Consider the following 23,372-nt stretch of genomic DNA (forward strand, 5'->3'; position numbering starts at 1 on the left):
GCAAGATGTGAATGGAATTGTGATTCGAAACAAGGCAAGATTGGTGGCTCAAGGCTACTCCCAAGTCGAGGGTATCGACTACGGTGAAACCTTTGCTCCTGTTGCTCGTCTAGAATCTATCCGCATGTTACTTGCATTTGCTTCTCATCATAACTTCAAATTACAGCAAATGGATGTGAAAAGTGCATTTCTTAATGGTCCTTTGAATGAGTTAGTATATGTCAAACAACCCCCGGGATTCGAACATCCCAAGCTCCCCAATCATGTGTACAAACTCAATAAGGCACTCTATGGCCTTAAACAAGCCCCACGCGCGTGGTATGAGTACCTTATTGAGTTGTTATAAGATCGTGGGTTTGAAATTGGGAAGATTGATCCCACTCTTTTTACTAAGAGGGTTAAAGGGGATTTGTTCATATGCCAACTATATGTTGATGATATTATCTTTGGCTCTCCTAACATTTCATTCAATGAAGAATTTGCTGCACTAATGACTGAGAAGTTTGAGATGTCCATGATGGGAGAGTTGAAGTTTTTCCTCGGGTTCGAGATTAACCAAGGTCTAGAAGGGACATTCATCAAACAAGCCAAATACACTCAAGACATGCTCAAGCGGTTCGAGCTCGAAGATGTCAAACCGGTCAAGTTCCCCATGCCAACCAGATGCAAGCTAAACAGTGATCCCAATGGTAAAGCTGTGGATCAAAAGGTATACCGCTCCATGATTGGATCCCTCCTTTACCTCTGTGCATCTAGACCGGATATTATGTTGAGTGTAGGGATATGTGCACGGTTTCAATCCGCACCAAAAGAAAGTCATTACATGGCTGTCAAACGAATCTTTCGATATTTGGCTCATACCCCAAACTTTGGCCTCTGGTATCCCAAAGGAGCAAACTTCAATCTAGTTGGCTATTCTGACTCAGATTGGGCTGGAGATTGTGTGGAGAGGAAGTCAACGTCTGGAGGATGCCAATTCCTTGGTCGCTCTTTGGTAAGTTGGTCTTCAAAGAAGCAGAACTGCGTCTCCTTATCATCCACCGAGGCTGAGTATGTGGCGGCTGCAAGTTGTTGTGCTCAATTGTTATGGATGAGGCAAACTTTAAAGGATTATGGTGTCACTTGTGACAAAGTGCCTCTTCTATGTGACAATCAAAGCGCCATCAAGATTTCCCTCAACCCAGTGCAACATAGCAAAACCAAACATATTGATATTCGTCATCACTTCATCCGTGAACATATCAAGCTAGGTGATATTGAGGTTCACTTCATCCACACTGAAGAGCAACTTGCAGATATTTTCACCAAGCCACTAGATGAAGCAAGGTTCCGGGAGTTAAGGCATGAGCTAAATATCATTGATTCAAGTAATGTGGATTGAAACTAGGCATATTGCACCTCACTTCACATTCCATCTTGGTCTAGATGTAGGCATGGACATAGGGGGAGTGTTGTTCTCTCAATGAACTCTCCCTCCCCCCATTATGCGTAAATCAATCTAGTCTTTCACTTTAGCCATTGTCAAATGGTACTTGTGCTTCAAAGACGAGCATTGGTCATGAACCCAAGGATAATTCTTCGTGGTGTCATACCATTATCTCAAACATAGGTGGCCACGGCCACCGCCCCTCCATCCTCTCTTGCGTATAAAGGAGAGGATATACAATGACAAGTCAGTACATTTTCTTGGAAGTCATCCCTTTTTACTCTCTTGTCACGTGCCCAAGTTTCCCGTTTTCCTAGCCGTGTTGAAACATGTACAGCGGTACTACCGCCAGGGTAGCGGTACTACCGCCAGGACCCCAGCGGTACTACCTCCAGGGGTAGCGGTACTACCGCCAGGATTCAAAATCTACCACGGCCGGCTAGAAAATTTCTAGGGCTTCCAGGGGGAGCGGTACTACCGCCAGGACCCCAGCGATACTACCGCTGCACCCCAGCGGTACTACCGCCAGCCCAGCGGTACTACCGCTGCACCCCAGCGGTACTACCGCTGTCCGTACCCCTTGGGCTATATAAAGGGAGGGGGAGCCCGATTTTCCCATCTGTTTCTTCTTCCTCGCGGCTCCTCCCTCCCCTAGACCGAAAACCCCCGATTGGATCTCACTTCATGGAGCTCCTTCTCCCCGTTGGTGTGGAAGGGCTGCTTCACTTCTTCTTTCTCCTCCAAAGCCATGAATCCTGGTAACAAAAGCTCCTCCCTTCTTCTATTTGGTTGTTCTTCGTGTTCTAGGGTTAGGAGCATTGGGGATTGGATTCATCTTGTTGATCCTATGGCTAGTTATTGGATGGCATGAAGGAAATATTTGAGGGGAGTATAGGTCCAATGGTTTCTTGTTATGATTGCTGCCATGGTTTAGGATTTCATCGTCTTAGATCGAATACTTGAACTTTTGGATTAGATCTAAAACGTGCTCTCTCTTGCCTAGGCATGTTTGTACCTCGTGTTACTATGTGTTTCTCATGATAGTAGGGCTGGGGTGTACGTCTTAGTGTTCATATTCAGTCCATGCCATCGAAAACGAGTTCTATATGTGTAGATCTGAAAGTCAAACCCCCAGCGGTACTACCGCCAGGGGTAGCGGTACTACCGCTAGGACCCCAGCGGTACTACCGCCAGGGGTAGCGGTACTACCGCCAGGCCCCAGCGGTACTACCGCCAGGACTGGCGGTACTACCGCCAGGCCCCAGCGGTACTACCGCTAGTGGTGGCGGTACTACCGCCAGAGCATTCACGGTGTATTTTCTGCTTGTTTTTGCTTAGCAATCCGTGTTTACTTGTTTCGCATTTTCAAGATTCATTGCCTTGACTCTTCTTGTCGCCTCTTTCTTGCTTTGTGGTCTGTGTCACAGGTGGCTCTGCTCGCCGTTCGAACCCCCCACAGGAAACGCAATCCAAACAGTTTCGCAACCCAGAGGCGCCCGAGGGGTCTGCCACGTCTGGCCTGCCTCCCAAGAAGAAGTCCTTCAAGAAGGTCGCTCATAAGAGGGTGAATGTCCGTACAATGTCCCCCAAGGACTTTCTGCAATTTCGCACCAAGAACCACTATCTCCAGGAGAGGGATGAGATTGATGGTGTTGACCATGTCTGGGTAAAGGACCATTGCAGGATCTATCGAGATGTTATTGCCAACTTCAAGAAGAACTTTGTCTCTGTCCAGTGGATTGATCTGGCACATCTTCAGCAGAACATGGAGTACTTTGGTGATGCCCTCGCTTTGATTGACAAGCTGGGCATCAAAAACATCATCTCCTTCAAGACGGATTTTGATCCCACGGCAGTTGCTCAGTTTTATGTCACAGTACATTTCTCCCATGATGAACAGCGCTCCATGATATGGATGACTGGGTCAAAGAAGATGACCGGTTCTTGGGCAGAGTTCATGCAGTTCCTTCACATTGACTTTCAGGGTGCTGACACTCCTCTTGGGCTGCGTCCTCACGCTCCAGCCCCCACTGATAGGGCCCTCGCAAAGGACAGACTGCAGTCACTGTATCTGAGGAAGGGGGTGCTTCCCAAGCACCTAGACATCATGCATCGCATCTTTCGCAACACCCTCTTCCCTCGGAGTGGTAACTTCGATGAGGTCCATGGCCACTTGGCTGAGATGCTGTTACTGTGTGAGGAAGCTATGTCTCAGGAGTCTGCTCCACTGGATATTGCAGATGTGATGTTCACAGAGCTCTGGAACTGCATCATCAACCGTAAGGTTCCTATCTACGGGCCTTACCTGTTCGCATACATCAGCCATAAGTGGCAACAGGCGTTTCCGGATGAGGTGCTCTACGCACAGTCTGATTACATTGTGCATGACCCAATCAAGCTGCGCGTCAAGGACAAGTGGGCCAACCCATCTTCATCTTCTCAGCGCATGGACATTGATACAGAGACCGCTGCTGGCAGAGGACCTGCCTCTCAGCCCCGCTCGTCTGCCATGCCATCTTGGGCTATCAAACTGCAGGACAAGATGAAGACACTTTTCTGTATGCAGGCCAAGGGACAGTACCAGACACATGTGGCTCAGAAGCAGAGCCGCCAGAGGCATAAGTGTGTTCTCAGGACCTTGGATGTGGACATCTTCAGCGGCTCCGAGGACGACATCACTCCGGAGGCCACTTGGATGCAGGCTCAGGGGTACTAGTGGTCTGACGATGAGGCAGCAGAGGAGGAGCAGACCGACCAGGAGGGGACAGACGAGTCTGGTGATCCTGAAGACGAGGAGTAGTTACCTGTGGCATTAGGTGTGCCCCTTTTTGGTGTCTTGTGCCAAAGGGGGAGAGAGTCTAGGATTTGCTTTCACTTCGAACTTTGCATTGCTTTGCTTTATCTCCTATGGTTTGCTTTGAACTTGGTTTGATTCGTTTGCTATCTTGTGTGAGACATGATCTTTCTTATGTGAGATTAGATTTATTTCCATCATATGTTGTGAGTCATATGTCATATATCTCTATCTTTTTACTCTCATATTATTATCTGTGCAAATCCGGTATTGTCATCAATCCACCAAAAAGGGGGAGATTGTTGAGGCATAGTTTATGCCTAAGTAATGTTGGTGATTGATGACAGTACCGTACAGGACTAATCGTGTGTGTCAAGGTTTCAGGTAACACTCGTCAACGACACAAGACAACTCGTCTCCTCTCTTCTGGAACGGAAACACGGCGCTCTCTACGATTCTCTTTATTTGATTCATAGGAAAACCGTACTATTAAGAGGGGATCCGTAGTGGAAAGGTTTGGGTGGAATCTATCTTTACACACGCACACTTCACAATTCTCCCCTTCCTTGTTTGGAGCGGCCCTCGCCTAATTAGTCTTGAGCATCTCTGCAAAATGGTCCCCAGCGCTGGTGCCAGCGGTAGTACCGCTGGACTGCCAGCGGTAGTACCGCTGCAGCCAGCGGTAGTACCGCTGTCTGGCGGTAGTACCGCCACTTGACAGCGGTAGTACCGCTAGCCAGCGGTAGTACCGCCCCCTGGTCAGCGGTAGTACCGCTCCAGGTGCCTTGTTCCACCTACCTAGCGGTAGTTTGTGGACGGACCCTTTTGCGAAGACTTTCCCGGCGGTAGTAGTGCTTATGCACTACCAAGGGGCCAGCGGTAGTACCGCTGGTGCCAGCGGTAGTACCGCTGGAAGCCCCAGCGGTAGTACCGCTGCATCCAGCGGTAGTACCGCCAGGCAGCGGTAGTATCGCTCCTTCCTAGCGGTAGTACCGCTGGATCTCGGGCAGAGAGTGGGAAAACGGTCTGAATTCCCCCCCCCCACTATATAAAGGGTTCTTCTAGCTGAGGAACCCTATCTCTTACCTCTCTAACTCCATTGTTGCTCCACAAGCTTAAAAGTGCCCGATCTCTCTCCCTAGCCAATCAAACTTGTTGATTCTTTAGGGATTGGTTGAGAAGGCCTAGATCCACACTTCCACCAAGAGAAAAGTTGATTCCCCCACCTATCCCTTGCGGATCTTGTTACTCTTGGGTGTTTGAGCATCCTAGACGGTTTAGGTCACCTCGAAGCCATATTCCATTGTGCTGAAGCTTCGTGGTCTTGTTGGGAGCCTCCAAGCTTTGTGTGGAGTTGCCCCAACCTTGTTTGTAAAGGTTCGGTCGCCGCCTTCAAGGGCACCTATAGTGGAATCACGGTACCTTGCATCGTGCGAGGGCGTGAGGAGAATACGGTGGCCTTAGTGGCTTTTTGGGGAGCATTGTGCCTCCACACCGCTCCAACGGAGACGTACTTCCTGTCAAAGGGAAGGAACTTCGGTAACACATCCTCGTCTCCATCGGTTCCACTTGTGGTTATCTCTACCCGTTACTTTGTATTTGCTTTTTCTTGTGACTATATCTTACTTGTCTTAATAGGTCTTGTTGGTAGCATCTATAGGGGTCACCTCTTTGTCATATTATTTTTGAACCCGTATAGTGTTTACCTTAACTTGTTAAGATTAATTAAAAAGTGGTCGTTGTCTATTCACCCCCCCCCCTCTAGCCAACCATATCGATCCTTTCAATTGATATATAGGACGGATGGTTTCGGATACCGGAAGTGTTTCGGGCATCACCGGTAACATACCGGGACCACCGAAGGTGGCCCCGGGGGTCCACCGAAGGGGGCCAACGACCCCGGGAGGTAAGGTGGGCCAAGTGGGAAGGGAACCAGCCCCTAGGTGGGCTGGTGCGCCTCCCCACTCAGCCCAATGCGTGGGGGAGAGAAAGGGGGGGCAAACCCTAAGCGAGGTGGGCCTAAGGCCCACCAGGTAGTGCGCCACCCCCTCCCCATCCTAGCCGCCGCCCCCCTTTCCCATCTGGTGGCCGCCGGCCCTTAGGGAGGGAACCCTAGGGGTGGCACAGCCCCTCCCCCTCCTCCTATAAATAGAGAGGGTTTTTGGGCCTTGGGAGACAGACTTTTGCCTCTCCCTCGGCGCAGCCCTGCCCTTCTTCCTCCTCCTCTCTGCCGGTGCTTGGTGAAGCCCTGCCGGGAGACCTCGTCTCTCCATCGACACCACGCCGTCGTGCTGCTGGAGTTCTTCCCCAACCTCTCCCTCCTCCTTGCTGGATCAAGGTGCGGGAGACGTCACCGAGCTGCACGTGTGTTGAACGCGGAGGTGCCGTAGTTCGGCACTAGATCGGAATCACACCGCGATCTGAATCGCCGCGAGTACGACTCCATCAACCGCGTTCTAGTAACGCTTCCGCTTAGCGATCTTCAAAGGTATGAAGATGCTCTTACCACTCTCTCGTTGCTGGTCTCTCCATAGGAAGATCTGAATATGCGTAGGAAAATTTTGAATTTATGCTACGTTACCCAACACACCCCCCCGAGAGTATCTAAAAAGAGATATAGAAGGGATCGTGGCGGAATAAAGGCTTGCAACGACAAAAAAAATATTTGGGGTCTCGCTTCAAGGGTTTCTGTATATGTGAAAAAAATCCGACCCATCCGTGCGATTCAAACCGACCTCAAACGCTCAGTCTGCCTGGAATACCTTATATTCAACCCAAATATGAGGCGGATATGGGAGGCCCGGGGGCGACCAGACACGTTCGACACGTCGGACCCGACTCAGGCTGGCTCCCCGACCCCACATATATTCGTCCCCATCCATTCTTCGGACCAAACCCTAGCCACTCCACTCCATTCTTCTTCACTTTCATCCGCTATCAAGCTCCTATCTACGACTTTTGGCCTTCTCCGGCATGGTTGGAAGTTGATTCAAGTCTTACACCTCCAGATCTATCGACCTCGAGGTCATCCCACGCGACCTTGAGGAGAAGATGATCGTCGAGCTTGCGCTCCAGCGCTCTCGGAGGAGGTCGCTCGACGACAGCGCTCGAACCCCTTCCGCAAGGAATCCATTGCGTTCGCCCAAATGGCGCATGGATCCACCACGAGGTGTGTCGCTGCTGCCTCACCGGAGGCGGTGCAGGCTGTATGGCGGAAGAACGCGGTGATGCACGCGCAACCCCTTCGTTGGCATGTCGAGGCGGATGCGAACACATGGGCGTCATCGAACGCAAATATGACACGGCGTGCCCGCCATACGAGGCAAGAGGCGTGGGAGACGACGGTGGTCTTCACGATGGTGGACGTTGGCGAGGAGAAGTCGCATTCTCCGGCGCCCCGTATGGTGCACCAGCTCGCACACCACAACTGTGTCATGGTGGACGTCGCCGGCTCCTCCGAGAATGAATCCATAATCGATCTCACGTCCACTAGCACCGTCAAGGTAATGGGCTCCCACGAGAGAGAATAGGGCATGGGAGACGGCGTCGCCTCGAATCCCGTGAGCCCGTGCGTGTCTCATGTCCTACTCTACCTTGCCGATGATCGAACCAATACTCGGAGGACGCAGCCAGCCTCCAGACATGGGCACGGCGGAGGCGGATGAGCTCCATTTAAATTAGGTTTCACGTTGCATGTAATAGTATGAATTTAAGATTTCTAAATTAAGATCTGTGCTTGCGAAATATTTTATTTGAAGACACTATGTACGTATGGGTCGAATTTGTCAAGTCCGATAGGTGCTCTTAGGAACCACATCTAACTTATAATTAGGTGAGCAATTTTTTAATTTTTTTGGCAAAAATGATTGAAAGTGGTCAAAGAGCATGTGAAACAATTGCGAGGAATGCTATCATCCGATCCAACGGCAGACAATCAAAAGGCCCGCGGTCTCGATAAAACAGGGGGAGGATCCACCCGACTAAACCCTAGCCTCTCCGTCCGTCCCCAACCTTCACCGCCACTCCGCCCCCAAACCCCGCCGCCGCCGCCGCCGCAGCAGCCGCCTCCCCTGCGCCATGCGTCCGCTCGACGAGAAGGAGACCACGATGGTCTTCGAGAAGCTCTTCAAGTTCACCGGCCCCAACCTGAAGCACCTCCTGGATCGGCCCTCCGTGGAGGGCCCCGACCCGGAGTCCGGCCGCTACTGCCTCCGCCTCCACAAGAACCGCGTCTTCTACGCCTCCGAGTCGCTCGTCCGCCGCGCCACCGCCGTGTCCCGCACGCGCCTCGCCAGCGTCGGCACGCCCATCGGCAAGTTCACCCACGGCGGCGCCTTCCACCTCACCGTCCACGCGCTCGACCTCCTCGCCGCCCACGCGCGCCGCCGCATCTGGCTCAAGCCCGAGACGGAGCGCTCGTTCCTCTTCGGCAACTCCGTGCCCAAGTCCGCGCTCGCGCGCATCACCGAGAACACCAAGTCCGGCGACGGCGTCGTCGTCATGTCCATGGCCGACGTGCCCCTCGGGTTTGGGGTCGCCGCCAGGGGCGCGCAGGACTGCAGGAAGGCCGACACCAACGCTGTGGTGGTGCTCCACCAGTCCGACGCCGGCGAGTACCTCCGCAAGGAGGAGGAGCTCATGTGAGGTGAGGGTCGAGGCCTGGTTGTTCTTGTGTTAACTGATTGGACCATATGCGTGGATTTAGGGACCCAATGTCTTACTATCTTGTTGGAGAATTCCTGCATATGGCATATGAATGTACTGGATGATAAATTGAGTATGGATGAGACGGTTGCAATTTTTGGCGATAATTGGTCTTTTTTCACCTGTGAGTGCATTAAATGGAATTTTTGGATCATATTACTTACTGAATTGTGTGGAATGAATCAAGCAAAGTAGTTTCTGGGATTGAATTGTTCCATTGGGTTATTAGTTGTTAGACGGTGCTGGTCATGTTGTTAATAAACCATATAGCTGATTTATACATAGATGAATTGGTTAATTGAAGAAGTATGTTGCATCACTTAGGCTAATAGAAATTTGGCACTTTGATCAAGGGTTGTCTTTGTGCGTCTTGCGGTGATGTATTTGACTTACCTGGACTATTTGTTCCCACCTCTGGTGCACATTCTTTGACTTACCAGGTTCTCTGTAATATTGCTGTGCGAACTACTACTTCAGAAGTGTAGATGTTTTCAAATGAGATTAGTGAGCCTTCGGATGTACCCCCTCCGCCCGGAGTTACTTGTTGCATAAATAGATAAAAATGGATGTATCTAGAGCTAAAATACATGTAGATACATTCATTTCTTGGACAAGTATTTCTGGACGGAGGTACTGTACATAATGTTTTCACTTTGTGGTCTTCACTAAATGTGAAGTTAGAATGCCCTTAAACAATAACTGCCCTGATCATTTGTTGTCGTGACTGGTAGAAACTTAAGGCGCAGCATGACCTCTGTGCTGTTTGCACTGAACGTAGAGCTTTTCCATCATGAACATAGAAACGCTTAGTACACCGGACTAAGATTGGGTTGAAGGTTTAGTTCTGATATATACTCAGTCTACGATTGGTTTATTATTTCCCTGTAACTCACTGTTGCATGTGTTTGCTGTTAGATTGGCCTAACCCACTTATCGATTATGAAATCCTGCTTCTGCAGTTATAGTAGTATTGGTACTCGAGCAGAAAATAAACTGCTTGCTCGCTTTCCCCGTTGTCCATGCCGTTTGATTGTTTCGGTGACATCATCCTCTGACAATCAATCGCTAGTTATGCGGTCTATAGATATTTCTTTCATGCCCTGAGCATGTCATTTGTATGACGCACTTGGTTTGCCTCTTGTGATTCCGATTTACAGCATTCGTGCTTGCAGGTGATGTTTGACTGTGGTGCTGAAAGATGTGTTCCCTCCATGGTTGTGATCACCGATCATCTGTGCTTGCAATCAGTGTGCAGTTCGTCGACCATTCTGTATTCTGCAGTCTTCATAAAGGGCAAGGAAAAGCGGATGTCTGATTGTAGCAGAGTGGTAAAGCAGATGTCTGATGGCTATAAATTTTATCATGCTGTAGCTTATCAGGAAGCTACTGCATTGTATCGCGTGAAATGTGAAGTAAGGATTATGATAATGGATACATTTCCTCTTGGAGCCCTAATTGTTGTTATGTCTGATCGATAAATTACTTACCAGCAAGCTAACCTGCTCATGAATGCCCCTGGTTTCATCACTTTTAATGGGGTGACATGGCTCGCCATTATCAGGACAAAACAGATGATTGGATAGATTGCCAGCAGATTTGATCTTCACTGATAAAACATACAATTAGAATTCCAAGTTTAGGTTAGCACAAGGAGATTAACTTTTGTCATTCAATAAGAATGGAAAAACAAAAAATATGTCAGGAAAAATTGCGCATCCAGGGAATCGAACCCTGGTCAGTACCGTGGGAGGGTACTATGATACCACTACACCAGATGCGCTTTGTTGTGTTTCAGACCTTGATTACGTCTATTATACGTCTGTACTCTAAAATCCAGTGCACAACTGGCCTATTTTTTCAAAAAGGGATCCTTTATTATATTACTTAATATAAAGGGGACCACTGTCCTATGGTTCAAATTTATCTAAAAATTCTAATTAGTGGTCGGAGATATGAAGTTTCACTACAAACCTTTAGAAACGCCATGTAATTTCTAAAACCAATATCCAAACGAGTGCCGCAATGCAATACACTTTATATTTCGGATTTAAAAAAAAAAACCTATACACCTGATATCAGGGAACAGAGGTAGTATTACTTAAAGGGGCACAACTGTCCTATGGTTCAAATTAATCTAAAAATTCTAATTAGTGGTCGGAGACACCAAGTATCACTACAGACCTTTAAAAACGCCATGTAATTTCGAATAGAGCTACTATGGTACGCAGATCAAATGAGTTGTTGATGGCTGCATGCATCGATTGATGCGGAAGCCGGGGTCTAAGTTCCTCTTTTTCAAAAAAAATAAAATAAAAAAAATCAAATGAGCTGTTTCGTGAGAGCTCAAGCGTTGAAAATCTAGTGATGCAGTCAGGCCAAGGCCAAGAAGATCCCGGCACGTGTCGCATGGGCCCCATCCCATTCGGATAATGGGAGCCACCGTGGCGCCGAGGCCAGCCAATGGAAACGAAGCAAGCCTCACCCTATCCACACGCCCACCGCAAACCCCAGTTTCCCTCCACAGCATCCTCCACGATCAAAAACAAAACCATCACCCCCCATCCCCCGAGGCCACCACACACGCGCGCGCACACACCAGATTATTCCAAGAAGACCTCGGGAGGATCATGGCCGGCGTGAACACCAGCGTTGTCGGCCTCAAGCCCGCCGCGGCGGTGCCGCAGTCGGCCTCGCCCGCGGCGGCAAAGCGCGTGCAGGTCGCCCCGGCCAAGGACCGGCGGTCGGCGCTTCTCGGCCTGGCGGCCGTCTTCGCCGCCACCGCCGCCTCCGCCGCCTCCGCCAGGGCAAGCGTCTTCGACGAGTACCTCGAGAAGAGCAAGCTCAACAAGGTCCGCTTCCTTCTCTCCTCCTTCCCTGTATAAGTGGATCGATCGCCCGTGCTCGTTCTCTCACCGGAGTTTTTTTTATGGTTCTTGCGGCGGCGATGATCAGGAGCTGAACGACAAGAAGAGGGCGGCGACGAGCGGCGCCAACTTCGCGCGCGCCTACACCGTCCAGTTCGGCAGCTGCAAGTTCCCCTACAACTTCACCGGCTGCCAGGACCTCGCCAAGCAGAAGGTAACTCTCAACATCCATTTCTCTCCATGGCCGGCTCGGACGAGCTCTTAGTTAGGCTCTGGCTGACGATCATGCATGGGTGCCTTCTTGCGTGGCTGCAGAAAGTCCCGTTCATCACCGACGACCTCGAGATCGAGTGCGAGGGGAAGGAGAAGTTCAAGTGCGGGTCCAACGTCTTCTGGAAATGGTGAAGCTGGTCGATATGGCGAGTGCTGATGTATGTCAGTCAGGCTGTACCTAGATGTCCAAACTGCACAAGTGTTTCGGCTGTGAAGTCATCGTCTCTGTAATTTTATCATCAAGTGGAATCCTGTTTTTCACCTGTAATTGCACTAGTGGAAACCTGCATATATCCTGTCACATCCAGCACGCAAACATTCATTAGTTAGGATCTTTCAGGCAATCCCCGCAAAAAAAATAAAATAAAAAATCTTTCAGTTTCACGCAAGCTGCTTAGGCAAAGTCGAGATCAGTTGGGAAAACACACATTTTCTTCTTCTTCTGATTTCGCCATGATTCGTCAATCATAACACCTAAAGAAGTTATCATCGTAAGTTAAATTAGTGCATAGAACCGAGAAATATTAACTTTTAAAAAAAGAACCGAGAAATATTAACTTTTAAAAAAAGAACCGAGAAATATTCATGTTGTTGCAACTAAATAATTCTAAGCACATATTCAAACCAAGCTGGTTGGCGCACACATAGGTTAATTTTGTTTTTGATTATATACAAAGGAGCAATGGAAAAAAAACGAGAAAAAAAAATGCGCATCCAGGGAATCGAACCCTGGTCAGTACCGTGGGAGGGTACTATGATACCACTACACCAGATGCGCTTGTCTGGCATAGGGCCTTAATCATATTTAAATACTAGGTTATCTTCAAATTCATTGTTCAAACCCATATAGCCGATGCGTTAGTAATTTATACTCCCTCCGTGCCAAAAAATGTCGCAGATTTAGTATTAAATCAGGACAAATTTTATACTAGATGAGTGACACTTATTTTGAAATAGAGGGGGTACTAATTAGTTGTTGAAAGATAAAGAAGTTAGCCTTCAGGCTTTGTAGAAACTTCATCCAATTTAAAAAATAATACTAATATTATTATATAATGGACCTAGTATAGGGAGAACACCAGCACACCGAGTCAGGTCAGATAGAAGGTGCTTTTTTTCTTTTCGAGACAAGTCAGTAGGAGGTAGTGTTTGGGCCTCCAATCGCCCATGAGCAAAAATGAGCGAGTCGAAAACGTTCTTACGAATGAAACTTAATGTGTGATGTGAAGACCCGCAATTAAAAACAAGGGGCTCCACGGTAAGTCATTGGAGGGAACTGGGATGGGTCTGGAGGCAAAAGAACCCGAAATGCTATTTATAGCACACTGTAGACTGTTAGTTTAGCGCTCGCCCACACCGAGAATATCTGATGCATCCATTCTAAATTTGATTTCTTTTAGCACATTGACACAACATCGATATATGTTGTAAAAAATCAAATGAAAATCTGAAACATAGCTCGTAAAACAAAAATGACAGGTCACACTGAATAGTACGTAATTTAAGTTAGGCTTTAGATTTGCCCATTATCACACTGATGTTAAATTTGTCATTTTTGTATCTCGAGCAATCTTTCAAATTTTGATGTGAAAATATATGATAAAATATATTTATGTTATACCAATGTGTTAGATTGTGTTTCAGATGTTTTCAAATAATTTAGAATATGCTATGGCATGTGATGCGCCCATAGCGCTGCAAATATGGGTGCACTTCTCACCATCCCCATAGTGCATGAGACAAATGTATGTATTTCGATTAGGGTTGTATTCTATGGTTACAATTCTACCAGGTATGTCCTTTTGTTTCCATCGAAAATCTATTTTACGGTATAGGCGCTTATGACCCCCCTCTATGCCTTGCAGTAATAGTTTCTCTAGAATTATGATCTTTACCACAACGATGCCGTTCATGGATCTAATTAATTCGTGAATTATATTTCACTTGCCTGTCTACGGATCCCTTGCGTATGCTCGGGATAGGTGTTTGTGTAAATCTTTCGCCGTATTGTTAAGTATTCCTCTTCAGTTTATCTCTCTATCTAGATACATTCACCTCACGGAGAGGTCGATGAACATGCACCATCCCCGTAGCGACACAAACAGGAACAATTTCAACATTTTTTGTTCAGTTAGATTTCCAATCCATTTTTTAGTCTTTCCTCTATTTTTATTGGCTTCACTTATATTTTTTTTCTGCTTGTTTTCCTTTTATTTCCTTTTAGTTTATTTTCTGTTTAATTACATGATTTTTTGTATAACACGTTTAACAATCTTGTTATTATACGAAATTTACAATTTTCCGCAGTTGTTTTACTTTAAATACAATATCCTTTTTCTTTGTTCTTTGTTCTATTTTTATTTCATTGTTATACTAATTGTTTCCTCTTTGTTCATTTTTTATATCATGGTCCTTAGTTTTCATCATGCATTGAAGGAAAAAAAATGCATCGTCTTTTCAAAAATTGTTTGTCTTATTTTGGAACTTTCTCATTTGTATTTTCAAAATGGTCGCCGTGTTTAGAAAAGTAGTCATAGTGTCTATAAAAAAGGTTCATCGTGAATGTACATCTCATACTTAAAATTATATTCAGCATGCATTTAAAAATTGGACTTATGTTTCTACAAAAGGGCCATTTTGCTCATCACATATTTCAGAACAAGTACAAATGTAAGAAACATGTTTACTGTGTTTTAAACTATGCTCCTTTTGTGTATTGAAAATTGCCACATGTTAAAAAATTGCTAATGATGATATTTAAATGGTACAATCTCCATTGTCTCAATGTTGATCGCAAACTTTTGAAAACATATCAATTTTTATTGAAGAAATGTCATCGAATTTTGAAAGAAGGATCGTTATGTCTTTTAAAATAATATTTTAATGAAAGCAAATACATTCATTGTTTATTTTTAAAAATTTACATCGCGTAATTACGAAATATTCATCATGTCTTTAAAAAATATTCACTGTATTTCCCCCAAAATATTTATCATTTATTTCTAAGCCTAGTCATACGAACACTCTTTTATCTAGTCAAATATTTTTTAAAAATATGTACCACTCTTTAATTAGTTGATAATTTTAAAATACTCATTAAACATTTTCACTATGTTTTCTTAACATTGTTGTTTTCTCATTCTTGTCCCTGTCATGTTTCTATCCTTTCTTTCTGGGTCTTTTCCTGACATTTATTCTTCTTTCTTCCTTCCTATTTTTACCTCTGCTTTTTTTCTTGTTCATTTAGTTTTTTTTTCTGTTTTTTTAGTTACATGTTTTTTTTACTAAAATATGTCTAACCTGTTTTTATTATGTTAATATTTGAAATCTGTTTTTTCACTATTAAATTTGAAGTATATGATCCTATTTCCTTTTTATTTTTTTCAACATTTCATATTTGTTTGTTGTTTTTTTATTTTATTTCCTTCTGATTCTTCCTCAATGTTTCTGTTAAAAAATGTGCATTGTGCTTTTCAAAACAGTATTTTATATTTCTTAGAAATTGCAATTGTGCATTTCTAGAAATGCTCATCGTGTACTAAAAATGTTCATCTTGTTTTAAAGTTCATTGTGCTTGAAAAACTTTTCATCCCATACTTCAGAAGATTTCAACATGTATTTAGAAAATGTCCATCATGATTTTGAAAAATAAATCACCTTGAACTTTCACATAATTTCACCTGCTTAATTACAATATATTCATTGTGTTTTAAGAAAATTCATTGTTTTTCACGAAAAAGGGTCTTTTTGCATTATTTAAAAAACATGCAAACAATTTTTATTCAGTCGAGCATAATTTAAACACATATCATTTCTAATTAAATGCCCATTTTCTAAATACATGAACACTTGTTAAAAAGGCATGATTGAAAATACATGGACATTTAGAGGTAATACCTAAAAAATTTGAAAAAATATCATGAGTTTGGAAACAAAAACTTCAGAAATTACAAAAAAATATTAATGTAATTTTCAAATATTCATATATTTGAAAAGGGTTCACAAAAATAATTGAAAAAGTTCACATATATGAATAATTTTTGCAAAATTCGGAGACGTTCACAAATTTTGAAAAAGTCCACTAAAATTTGCTAAAGGAAAACCAATTTTGAAAAACGTTTCCATGGATATGTCTCCATTTTTTAATTGTGTGCATAAAGTTTCACGAAAAAATAACTTTTTATGTGGCATGTGCAAAAAATATTAAAAAATGTTTCTTTGGAACGCTATTTAGATGAACTGATATTTGTCTTTTTTACGAGGACAAAACAAAAAGTCATTTTTTGACAAACTTTTAGCCGCACACCTAACTTTACGAACATGTATGCATGGAATTTTTATTTGATTTTTTAACATTTTAAACCATGTTTAAAATGCATTTGTTTGAAAAGTGGGTTCAGATGTCCATGTGTTTAGGGCAAGCCGTCTCTTCTTGGGTCCATCTATATGTTTCCAATAGCGAGTGCTCATGCTTATAGTGTGAGTGAAGAAGGTCTCGCTGAAGAAGAGCCATCCCACCTGCAAGTAACGGACCGGCCCAACTTTCACACTAGTTCATTATTTTATGTTTCTTCGTATATTTTTCAAATTTTCTCTTTTGTTCACATTTCCAATACATGTATCACAAAAATTATTTTATTTCGAAAATTCAAATGGAGAATTTTAAAAGTGTTATCGATATGTAAATGTTTTGCTGGCATAACTCATATAAAATGTTGATAGCTTTCAGGAAAGAATATTCAAAATAATACAGAAAATAACCATTTATATTAACACATTTGCAAACATTTTTTGATAGATTTCAAGAATGCTGATACCTATATAAAAAAAATACTTTTTAGATGTATACCTAAAATGCACAATATGCATGGAAACAGTAGTCATAAAAATATATACTTCAAGGAAAAATTAAGCATGTTTTTTAAAACTAAACATGTATTAAACAATATTTACATGTATATAAAATGTATTATGTGTATCAAAACAATAGATGTCAAGAACATATATTTGAAAAAATATTAATCATGTATATGAAAATCGTTTAATCAAAAATTATTTTTGATGTATACCAAAAATATATAATGTGTATACAAACCATAGACGTCAAAAAACATATTCAAAACAATAGTTATAAGAAAAGTACAATGTCAAAATTAAATTATATTCATGTTCTTAAAAAATAGGTCGAAAACAAAGAAAGCAAAAGAACGAAACAAAGAAAATAAAAAAATAAAACAGGATGGACATAGAAAAGAGATAAAGAAAACAAGAAACCTGAGAAAGAAACAATAACACTAAACACCATGGAAAAAGGAAAATCCAACTTTCTGCGAAAATGAGAAACAAACAAAGAAAATATGTGCAAAAAATGAAGAAAAAACGAAAGACAAACGACTGTTGGTTCCTTATAGAGCCTTAAGCGCTGGTTTTAGGTTATTTGGCAAACCGGCCCACTAGTTTATTTTCACAGATTCAGATTCTGCAGGGTTTTTCTCGGCGCTTTTGTTTCGTTTGGTTTTTTCCTTTTTAGTTTACCTAGCATTGCTTTCTGCCGATTTTCACTAACAAAAAACCGCTTCCTTTTTGTTCCTTTTCGGATTCAGTAACATTTTCCTATCATTTTTTCCTTTTTATCATATCCGTTAATTTTTTACAAAATTCGCGATTTTTTTTCAAATTTGGTTTTTCTTTAGAAATTTTAGTGGAATTTTTCAAATTTTGTGAATGTCTCCCAATTTTGTGAACTTTATTATTTTTTGTGAAGTTTTTTCATTCTTTTTCTGTATACTTTTCAAATATAAGAATATTTAAAAATTTCAGTAATATTTTTTTATAATTTATGAAGTTTTTATTTTCAAACTCATGTTTTTTTTTCAAATTCCTGTGAAGAAAAAACAAACACATAAACTTCATCCAAAGTTTCATGAATTCATTTTCAAATTCATGATTGTGAACTTTTTTCCATTTATGAACTTTTCCAAGACATGAACTTTTTCAAATTCATGAAATATTTTTTAGAAGTCATGAATTTTTTTCAAACTTGCGATTCTCCCTTCAAATTCATGATTTTTTTATATATTTTGATCTTTATTTTTTAATTTTCCATATGACTTTGATCATTTTCCTTATGTTTAATGGGCATTTTTGCCCCTCTATGCACATGCCACTTACAGGTGGAACCTACGCAAGAAAAAAACTCTCTCTCTCTCTCTCCTTCCCTCTATGACTTACACGTCAACCCCACTAACATAAAAACTTTGTGCCTCTCTCATAATATCTTTCTCCCTGACATGTGGGCCATTGGACCCACTATTAGGGTCACACGTGAGTCATGCCGGGGCTTGGTGGCTCGGCCGGTGGCCGTCGCCGGCGAGGTCCACCATGCCTGCGTGTGAGGACCATAGTGGCAGGCTCGGGGTCGTCGAGTGGAGGGGAAGGAGCCTCCGCCCGCATCTATCATCGGAGCTGCCGGCAGAGAGCACTTGAGATTTTCTGCCGCCGACGTCGTTGCTAGCCACCGTGGTCGGACTCCAAATCGAGCCATACAAGCATGTCCATGAGCTTTGTAGGGCGTCTCTCCTTCACCGTGTATAGTGAATCGGGCGTGGGGCCGCCCATAGACGAAGCCCGGGACGTCGAAGTCCGCCATGGCCGTCGCTCTTCCCGTCCTAAATCCAGTCGCTCTAAGCCATTCTTAACCTACCCGACCCATGTGCTATCGTCAAGGCAAGCAGGCATCCTTACACCCATCTTCGCCCGCTCGATTCCGTGCCTAGAGCCCGCTGACCGAAGCCGGTCACCATGACCAACCCGACTGGCTCGGTCGTGCACACACCCATGTACACCCTACTACCTACACTAAGCTTGGGGTGTCTCGCGCAGCTCGTGTGCCTCGTGCAACAAACACCCTCTTCCTGCGCTCATTCACCCCTACGGCATGTCGCCGATGAGCGCACGCGCTGACGGTCGGGAATGCATGGATCGAGAATGGCCGGGGGAGAGAGAGATTTTTCTTTTCTTTTCCATGGATAGGTGCCACTTGTAAGTGACTGACCCATAGGAGGGCTGAGCTAGCCTAGTTTTATTTTTATTTTTTTAGAGCGGGTCCCACATGTAAGTGTCACGTGAAGTCAGGGGCAAATTGTTCGACAAACGTTCAAAAACGGGTTAAAGCCCTTTGACCAGACGAAAACGACACAAAAGGCCAGTTCCATAAATGGCACCTAACGACACAGGGGCAGATTTGAGCATGCTTGAAATTAGGGTAAATCTGAATAGATGGTTCGTTTTAGGGATAGAAATGCAAATGGTCCAATATTATTCATTAATAATCTGAACATAAATCCATAATTTATCGGATCCCAACAAACACACTGAAACATCTCCAACGTATTTATCATTTTTGTTTGTTCCATGCTATTATATTATCATTATAGAATACTTTTTAAGCATTTACTTGCTGTATTATATTAGTTTTGAGAACTAAACTATTAACCCAGTGCCCAGTGCGATTTGTTGTTTTCCGCATATTTTTCGCCTTTCAGGAATACAGTACCAAACGAAGTCCCAATATCCGAAACTTTTTGATGATTTTTTAGGACAAAAATAAGATCCAAAAGCTTCAGAGGGAGCACTACAAGGAATATGCTAGTACACGACGCTATTTTTTCGTCGCTACATCGTCATGGTTTTCATTTACGACGATCGCACGACGAAAAACCAAGCGTAGAAAACGGAGCGTCAGAAATGAACAGCAACGACGTTTTGGTCAAAATCGTCGTAACTTTACGATGATTCCTGGATTGTCGTAACCTTTACGACGATCCTAAATCATCGCTGACAATCAAACCCAATCCTACGTGGCAGTCCTACGTGGCAAAATTACGACGAAATCAAAACGTCATGGCTGAAATCAGCCCAACCCATTTCAATTGATCACATGGGCTCATTTTATTTTTTTGGGCTTTTTCTTATTGGGCTTCTTTTGGGCCTTGGCCAATTTTCAGCCACTTTAGTTTTTTTTCGAATTTTTTTTTATCATTCTAATTTGGGCTTCTTTTGGGCCTTGGCCTTTTCATGCCCAAATACATTTGATCCATTTTCAGTTTTGACCTTTTTTCATTTTTGAATTCAGCAACCTTTTGTTCCAAAACTTGGTTTTATTTCTATTTGTTGGGCCTTTTCAACCCAATTATTTGTTCAATATTAAATCCAACACTATTTCATATTCAAATCAAGAAAACTCCAAGTTGAATTAAAATCATCCATCATATAATATCACAAAATACAATAACTATATCTCATGAATACATTTCCTTACACATGAATATAGCAAGAACGGACAGAATTGTACAATAAAACAATGGCACATCTACACAATACAATGACACATCAGCACCCAGGCCTTCTCCTTGTCGCTCAGGCACCGCTGCAACTTCTCCCAAGCGGAGCTGATCCAACCCAGCCAACCCCGATGGTGCTGATCCAGCACAACACTAGCCCCAGCCCAAGATGCACCAGCCCCAGCCGGAGGCAGCCGCATATTTCTGCTTGTCTAGGCATGGCCCTTCTCCTACAAATGCAATTCAGAAGCACACTCTTAGGAATTTTCTGAAAATAAGCAGTTAACTGAAAATAGCAGTAAAATACAATAGCAGTAAACATGATCAATTCGTTACAATCCCACGAGGAGCAAAACATTAAGAATTGTGAGTGCATAATATAATAGTCAATAACTATGAGATTTAGAACTATGAGACTAAATAAACTGATCTGTTGGATTTTTACTTTACAGATCCTAGAAAAATGTTTCCTAGTCCCTAGTACCCACTACACATACTACACTGGTAACTAGAATTGTAAATTGACATGCATAACCAACCCCTGGTTCCTCCTTTTCTTATTCAACAGGACTAACTATGTAAAAATTAATTATTTATCAGGTGCAAAGTAAAAGACAAACCACCAAACCAAGGAAGAAAAGAAAATAAGACTAAAGGAAATTATTTAAGAATCATATGTTAACGCACGTAAATCACAAGTACCTAATCAGTTAAAAGCATAATCGAGAATCTGCAACATTCAGATAATACCAGATACAAAAGGTTAAATAAGTACAGTGACTTATCAAGCACATTCAAATAAGTACAGTGACTTAAAAGGAATAAGTACAGTTACGGAAGTACATTTTAAAGTTCTTTATCAACTCAAAATCACAAGTGGCACACATCAAATTTTTACTTAACAAGGTGTCTAATTGATTCTGACTTCAGTACACCACTGTTGTTCCAACAATTTGTTTTCCCTTCCTATCACTGGACAAAAACTGCAAGGAGGAAAAAAATTGCAGAGATGTTGAGATTTTTCTGTCTGTTTTTTTTATTTGTATGCTTGCCTGGATACTGGATAGGCTTCAGTTGCAAGGCAGAGCAACCACTCTTGAGTGCCAGTTGGCCATTGTGGGATATGTGGTATGGTGCAAGTGAGTACCGAGTATTGAGTAGAGTCCAACTAGTAAAAACTACATGCATAATGAAACTAAAAATAGAACCATAGTCTCATATGAACATTATAATAACATGAATGCATGGAAATAGATTAGCAGGTGTAGAAAAAAAGCTTCAATGAATGTGTTTGTTCAGCTGTGGTACTACCTCGATGTAAGGATTCAAAGCCATAGCTGGTCCAGCCATGGCATCAACTCAGAACCGGAAAATGAATGTTGTGTGCAGGAGTTGGAATGTACCAAGTGCACAAGCTCATATCTAAGTATGTTGCTATCGAACCAAGGTAAAATCATGAATGTGTTTGTTCAGCTGTGGTACTACCTCGATAGATGTGGCGAAACTTCCACTCGGTGCCGTGCAAATCCTTGGCGACCAGCTCCTGAGACGGTCGCTGCTGGTTGTAGTCCTGCGTTCCTGGAACCAAACCAGAGAGCTTGAGCAAACAAGTTGACGGAAAGCGCAATGGCAAAAAGAGCATATTTAACCCAGTAATTCGACAGGAAGTAATTGTTCTTATAATGGGTTCTCAACTAACACTATGTTTACCAGATAAGTTATAAAAGAACATTGATAATGATTTCCCCAATGCCACCAGTCTTAATAAGTACACCTCACAAACAGGGAAATTATTGTTTTCATTTTTAATCTTTCATGCATACAAAAGTTATAAATAGTAAGGATTCTAACATTGTCATCATGTAACATTGTCATCATGTGGACAACAGTTTTCTTCGATTCTTGCAGCAAGAGAGCAAAAATAACATGTAAACCACGGCGTGCACATGTACTACCATCTGCATGAGAACAACTTGATTGTAGATAGATTCCAACCAGTTAGAACATAACTAGTCGTCAACCCGTGCGTCCGCACGGGCTATGCTATTTTTATATAGATGCATATTGGTTAAGTTATATTAATATTAGTATGATGCTAATATAATTACAATTTATAATAATTAATATTAAAAATGCTTGTAGAAAATGTATGATTCTCACTTCCATCTTCCTGTTTATGGTGCCTTTATAACACTAAACATCCTATTTTTCATATGCCGAATTAAATTGTAAAAATGATAAACTACCATCAATCAAAACTTATTTACATGGCATGAATACATAAGTGAAAAGCGTTGGCTTTTACAAAGAATTATATTCATAAGTGTTCTTTTGTGCTAATTCCTCCGGACCCTTGCAAAGAATGCCATGTTTCTCATATGATGTAAACGAACATAGTTTTAGTGACGTAGGATGCAAGCTTAATCTTATGATTTTATCTCTTCCACCTTTAAATAATATAGTGAATAAAGGGTTGTATACTTTATTTATAATAATGTTACTTTGCTAATTGCAGCCATGCATAAGCTCCTGGAAAAAGCTCCATTGCAGATCTATCATCATAATGATTGAATTATGCTATTGTAAATAATAATTAATGACAAACGACCCAATGAATGTTCCATTTTTAATCATTTCTTCATTTATATTATTTAATCAAACAATCAACCACACACAATTATCTTGAAAAAAAATAACAACGGTGAATATCTAACGGACTCATCTTTTAAGGAAATAGCAATCTAAAACACTGGTACAGAAATATATAGCCACGAGGCATGCATATAAAACGTGGCCAATTTTATTCATAATCACTATACGGAGGCAATATAATACAAATATTGGGGAGCGAGTACTGATGCGATTGGCAACAAAATTATTAGGCACGCTGAACAAAACTATGCTATTTATGCTATTGTTTTCACGAAGTATTGTTTGTGTCCGACCAAAAGTGTGAGATGCTGTTTTAA

The 23,372-nt window shown here is 42.7% G+C and overlaps 2 protein-coding genes, 1 long non-coding RNA gene and 2 other non-coding genes across 6 annotated transcripts; 2 read left to right on the forward strand and 3 right to left on the reverse strand.

The window, feature by feature from the left end:
- Positions 1 to 8,187: 8,187 nt before the first annotated feature.
- Positions 8,188 to 10,379, forward strand: LOC123424774 (60S ribosome subunit biogenesis protein NIP7 homolog). Of its 2 annotated transcripts, none has more exons than XM_045108464.1 (2): positions 8,188 to 8,865; positions 10,082 to 10,379. In XM_045108464.1, exon 1 carries the CDS (start codon positions 8,298 to 8,300, stop codon positions 8,862 to 8,864), a length of 567 nt encoding a protein of 188 aa, XP_044964399.1. In that variant the 5' UTR covers positions 8,188 to 8,297; the 3' UTR covers position 8,865; positions 10,082 to 10,379. The 2 variants fall into 2 exon arrangements, with proteins under 2 accessions (XP_044964399.1, XP_044964398.1); XM_045108463.1 differs by having other exon boundaries at positions 10,097 to 10,379.
- A 254-nt stretch (positions 10,380 to 10,633) lies between these two features.
- TRNAG-CCC lies at positions 10,634 to 10,704 on the reverse strand. Its single transcript has one exon. It is a non-coding gene; the product is annotated as a tRNA-Gly (tRNA).
- Positions 10,705 to 11,461: 757 nt separating this feature from the next.
- LOC123424775 (photosystem I reaction center subunit N, chloroplastic) lies at positions 11,462 to 12,362 on the forward strand. The gene is made up of 3 exons (XM_045108465.1): positions 11,462 to 11,773; positions 11,877 to 12,002; positions 12,104 to 12,362. The coding sequence occupies exons 1-3, from the start codon at positions 11,552 to 11,554 to the stop codon at positions 12,191 to 12,193; spliced, it is 438 nt and encodes a 145-aa protein (XP_044964400.1). The 5' UTR covers positions 11,462 to 11,551; the 3' UTR covers positions 12,194 to 12,362.
- A 406-nt stretch (positions 12,363 to 12,768) lies between these two features.
- On the reverse strand, positions 12,769 to 12,839 carry TRNAG-CCC. The gene has a single exon. It is a non-coding gene; the product is annotated as a tRNA-Gly (tRNA).
- Positions 12,840 to 20,294: 7,455 nt separating this feature from the next.
- LOC123429473 lies at positions 20,295 to 22,777 on the reverse strand. The gene is made up of 2 exons (XR_006622684.1): positions 21,889 to 22,777; positions 20,295 to 20,633 (listed from the first exon to the last, which is right to left on the reverse strand). It is a non-coding gene; the product is annotated as an uncharacterized LOC123429473 (long non-coding RNA).
- Between the last annotated feature and the right edge of the window lie 595 nt (positions 22,778 to 23,372).

The sequence above is a fragment of the Hordeum vulgare genome, chromosome 2H, assembly GCF_904849725.1.
Source record: "Hordeum vulgare subsp. vulgare chromosome 2H, MorexV3_pseudomolecules_assembly, whole genome shotgun sequence".
Classification (NCBI taxonomy): Eukaryota; Viridiplantae; Streptophyta; class Magnoliopsida; order Poales; family Poaceae; genus Hordeum; species Hordeum vulgare.

Bases quoted from the DNA above. Each gene is read 5' to 3' on its own strand.
- LOC123424775 (XM_045108465.1), top strand. From the start codon at position 11,552: ATGGCCGGCGTGAACACCAGCGTTGTCGGCCTCAAGCCCGCCGCGGCG. The intron at 11,774-11,876 runs GTCCGCTTCCTT...GGCGATGATCAG, and splicing joins AGAAGAGCAAGCTCAACAAG to GAGCTGAACGACAAGAAGAG. The intron at 12,003-12,103 runs GTAACTCTCAAC...GCGTGGCTGCAG, and splicing joins AGGACCTCGCCAAGCAGAAG to AAAGTCCCGTTCATCACCGA.
- LOC123424774 (XM_045108464.1), top strand. From the start codon at position 8,298: ATGCGTCCGCTCGACGAGAAGGAGACCACGATGGTCTTCGAGAAGCTC.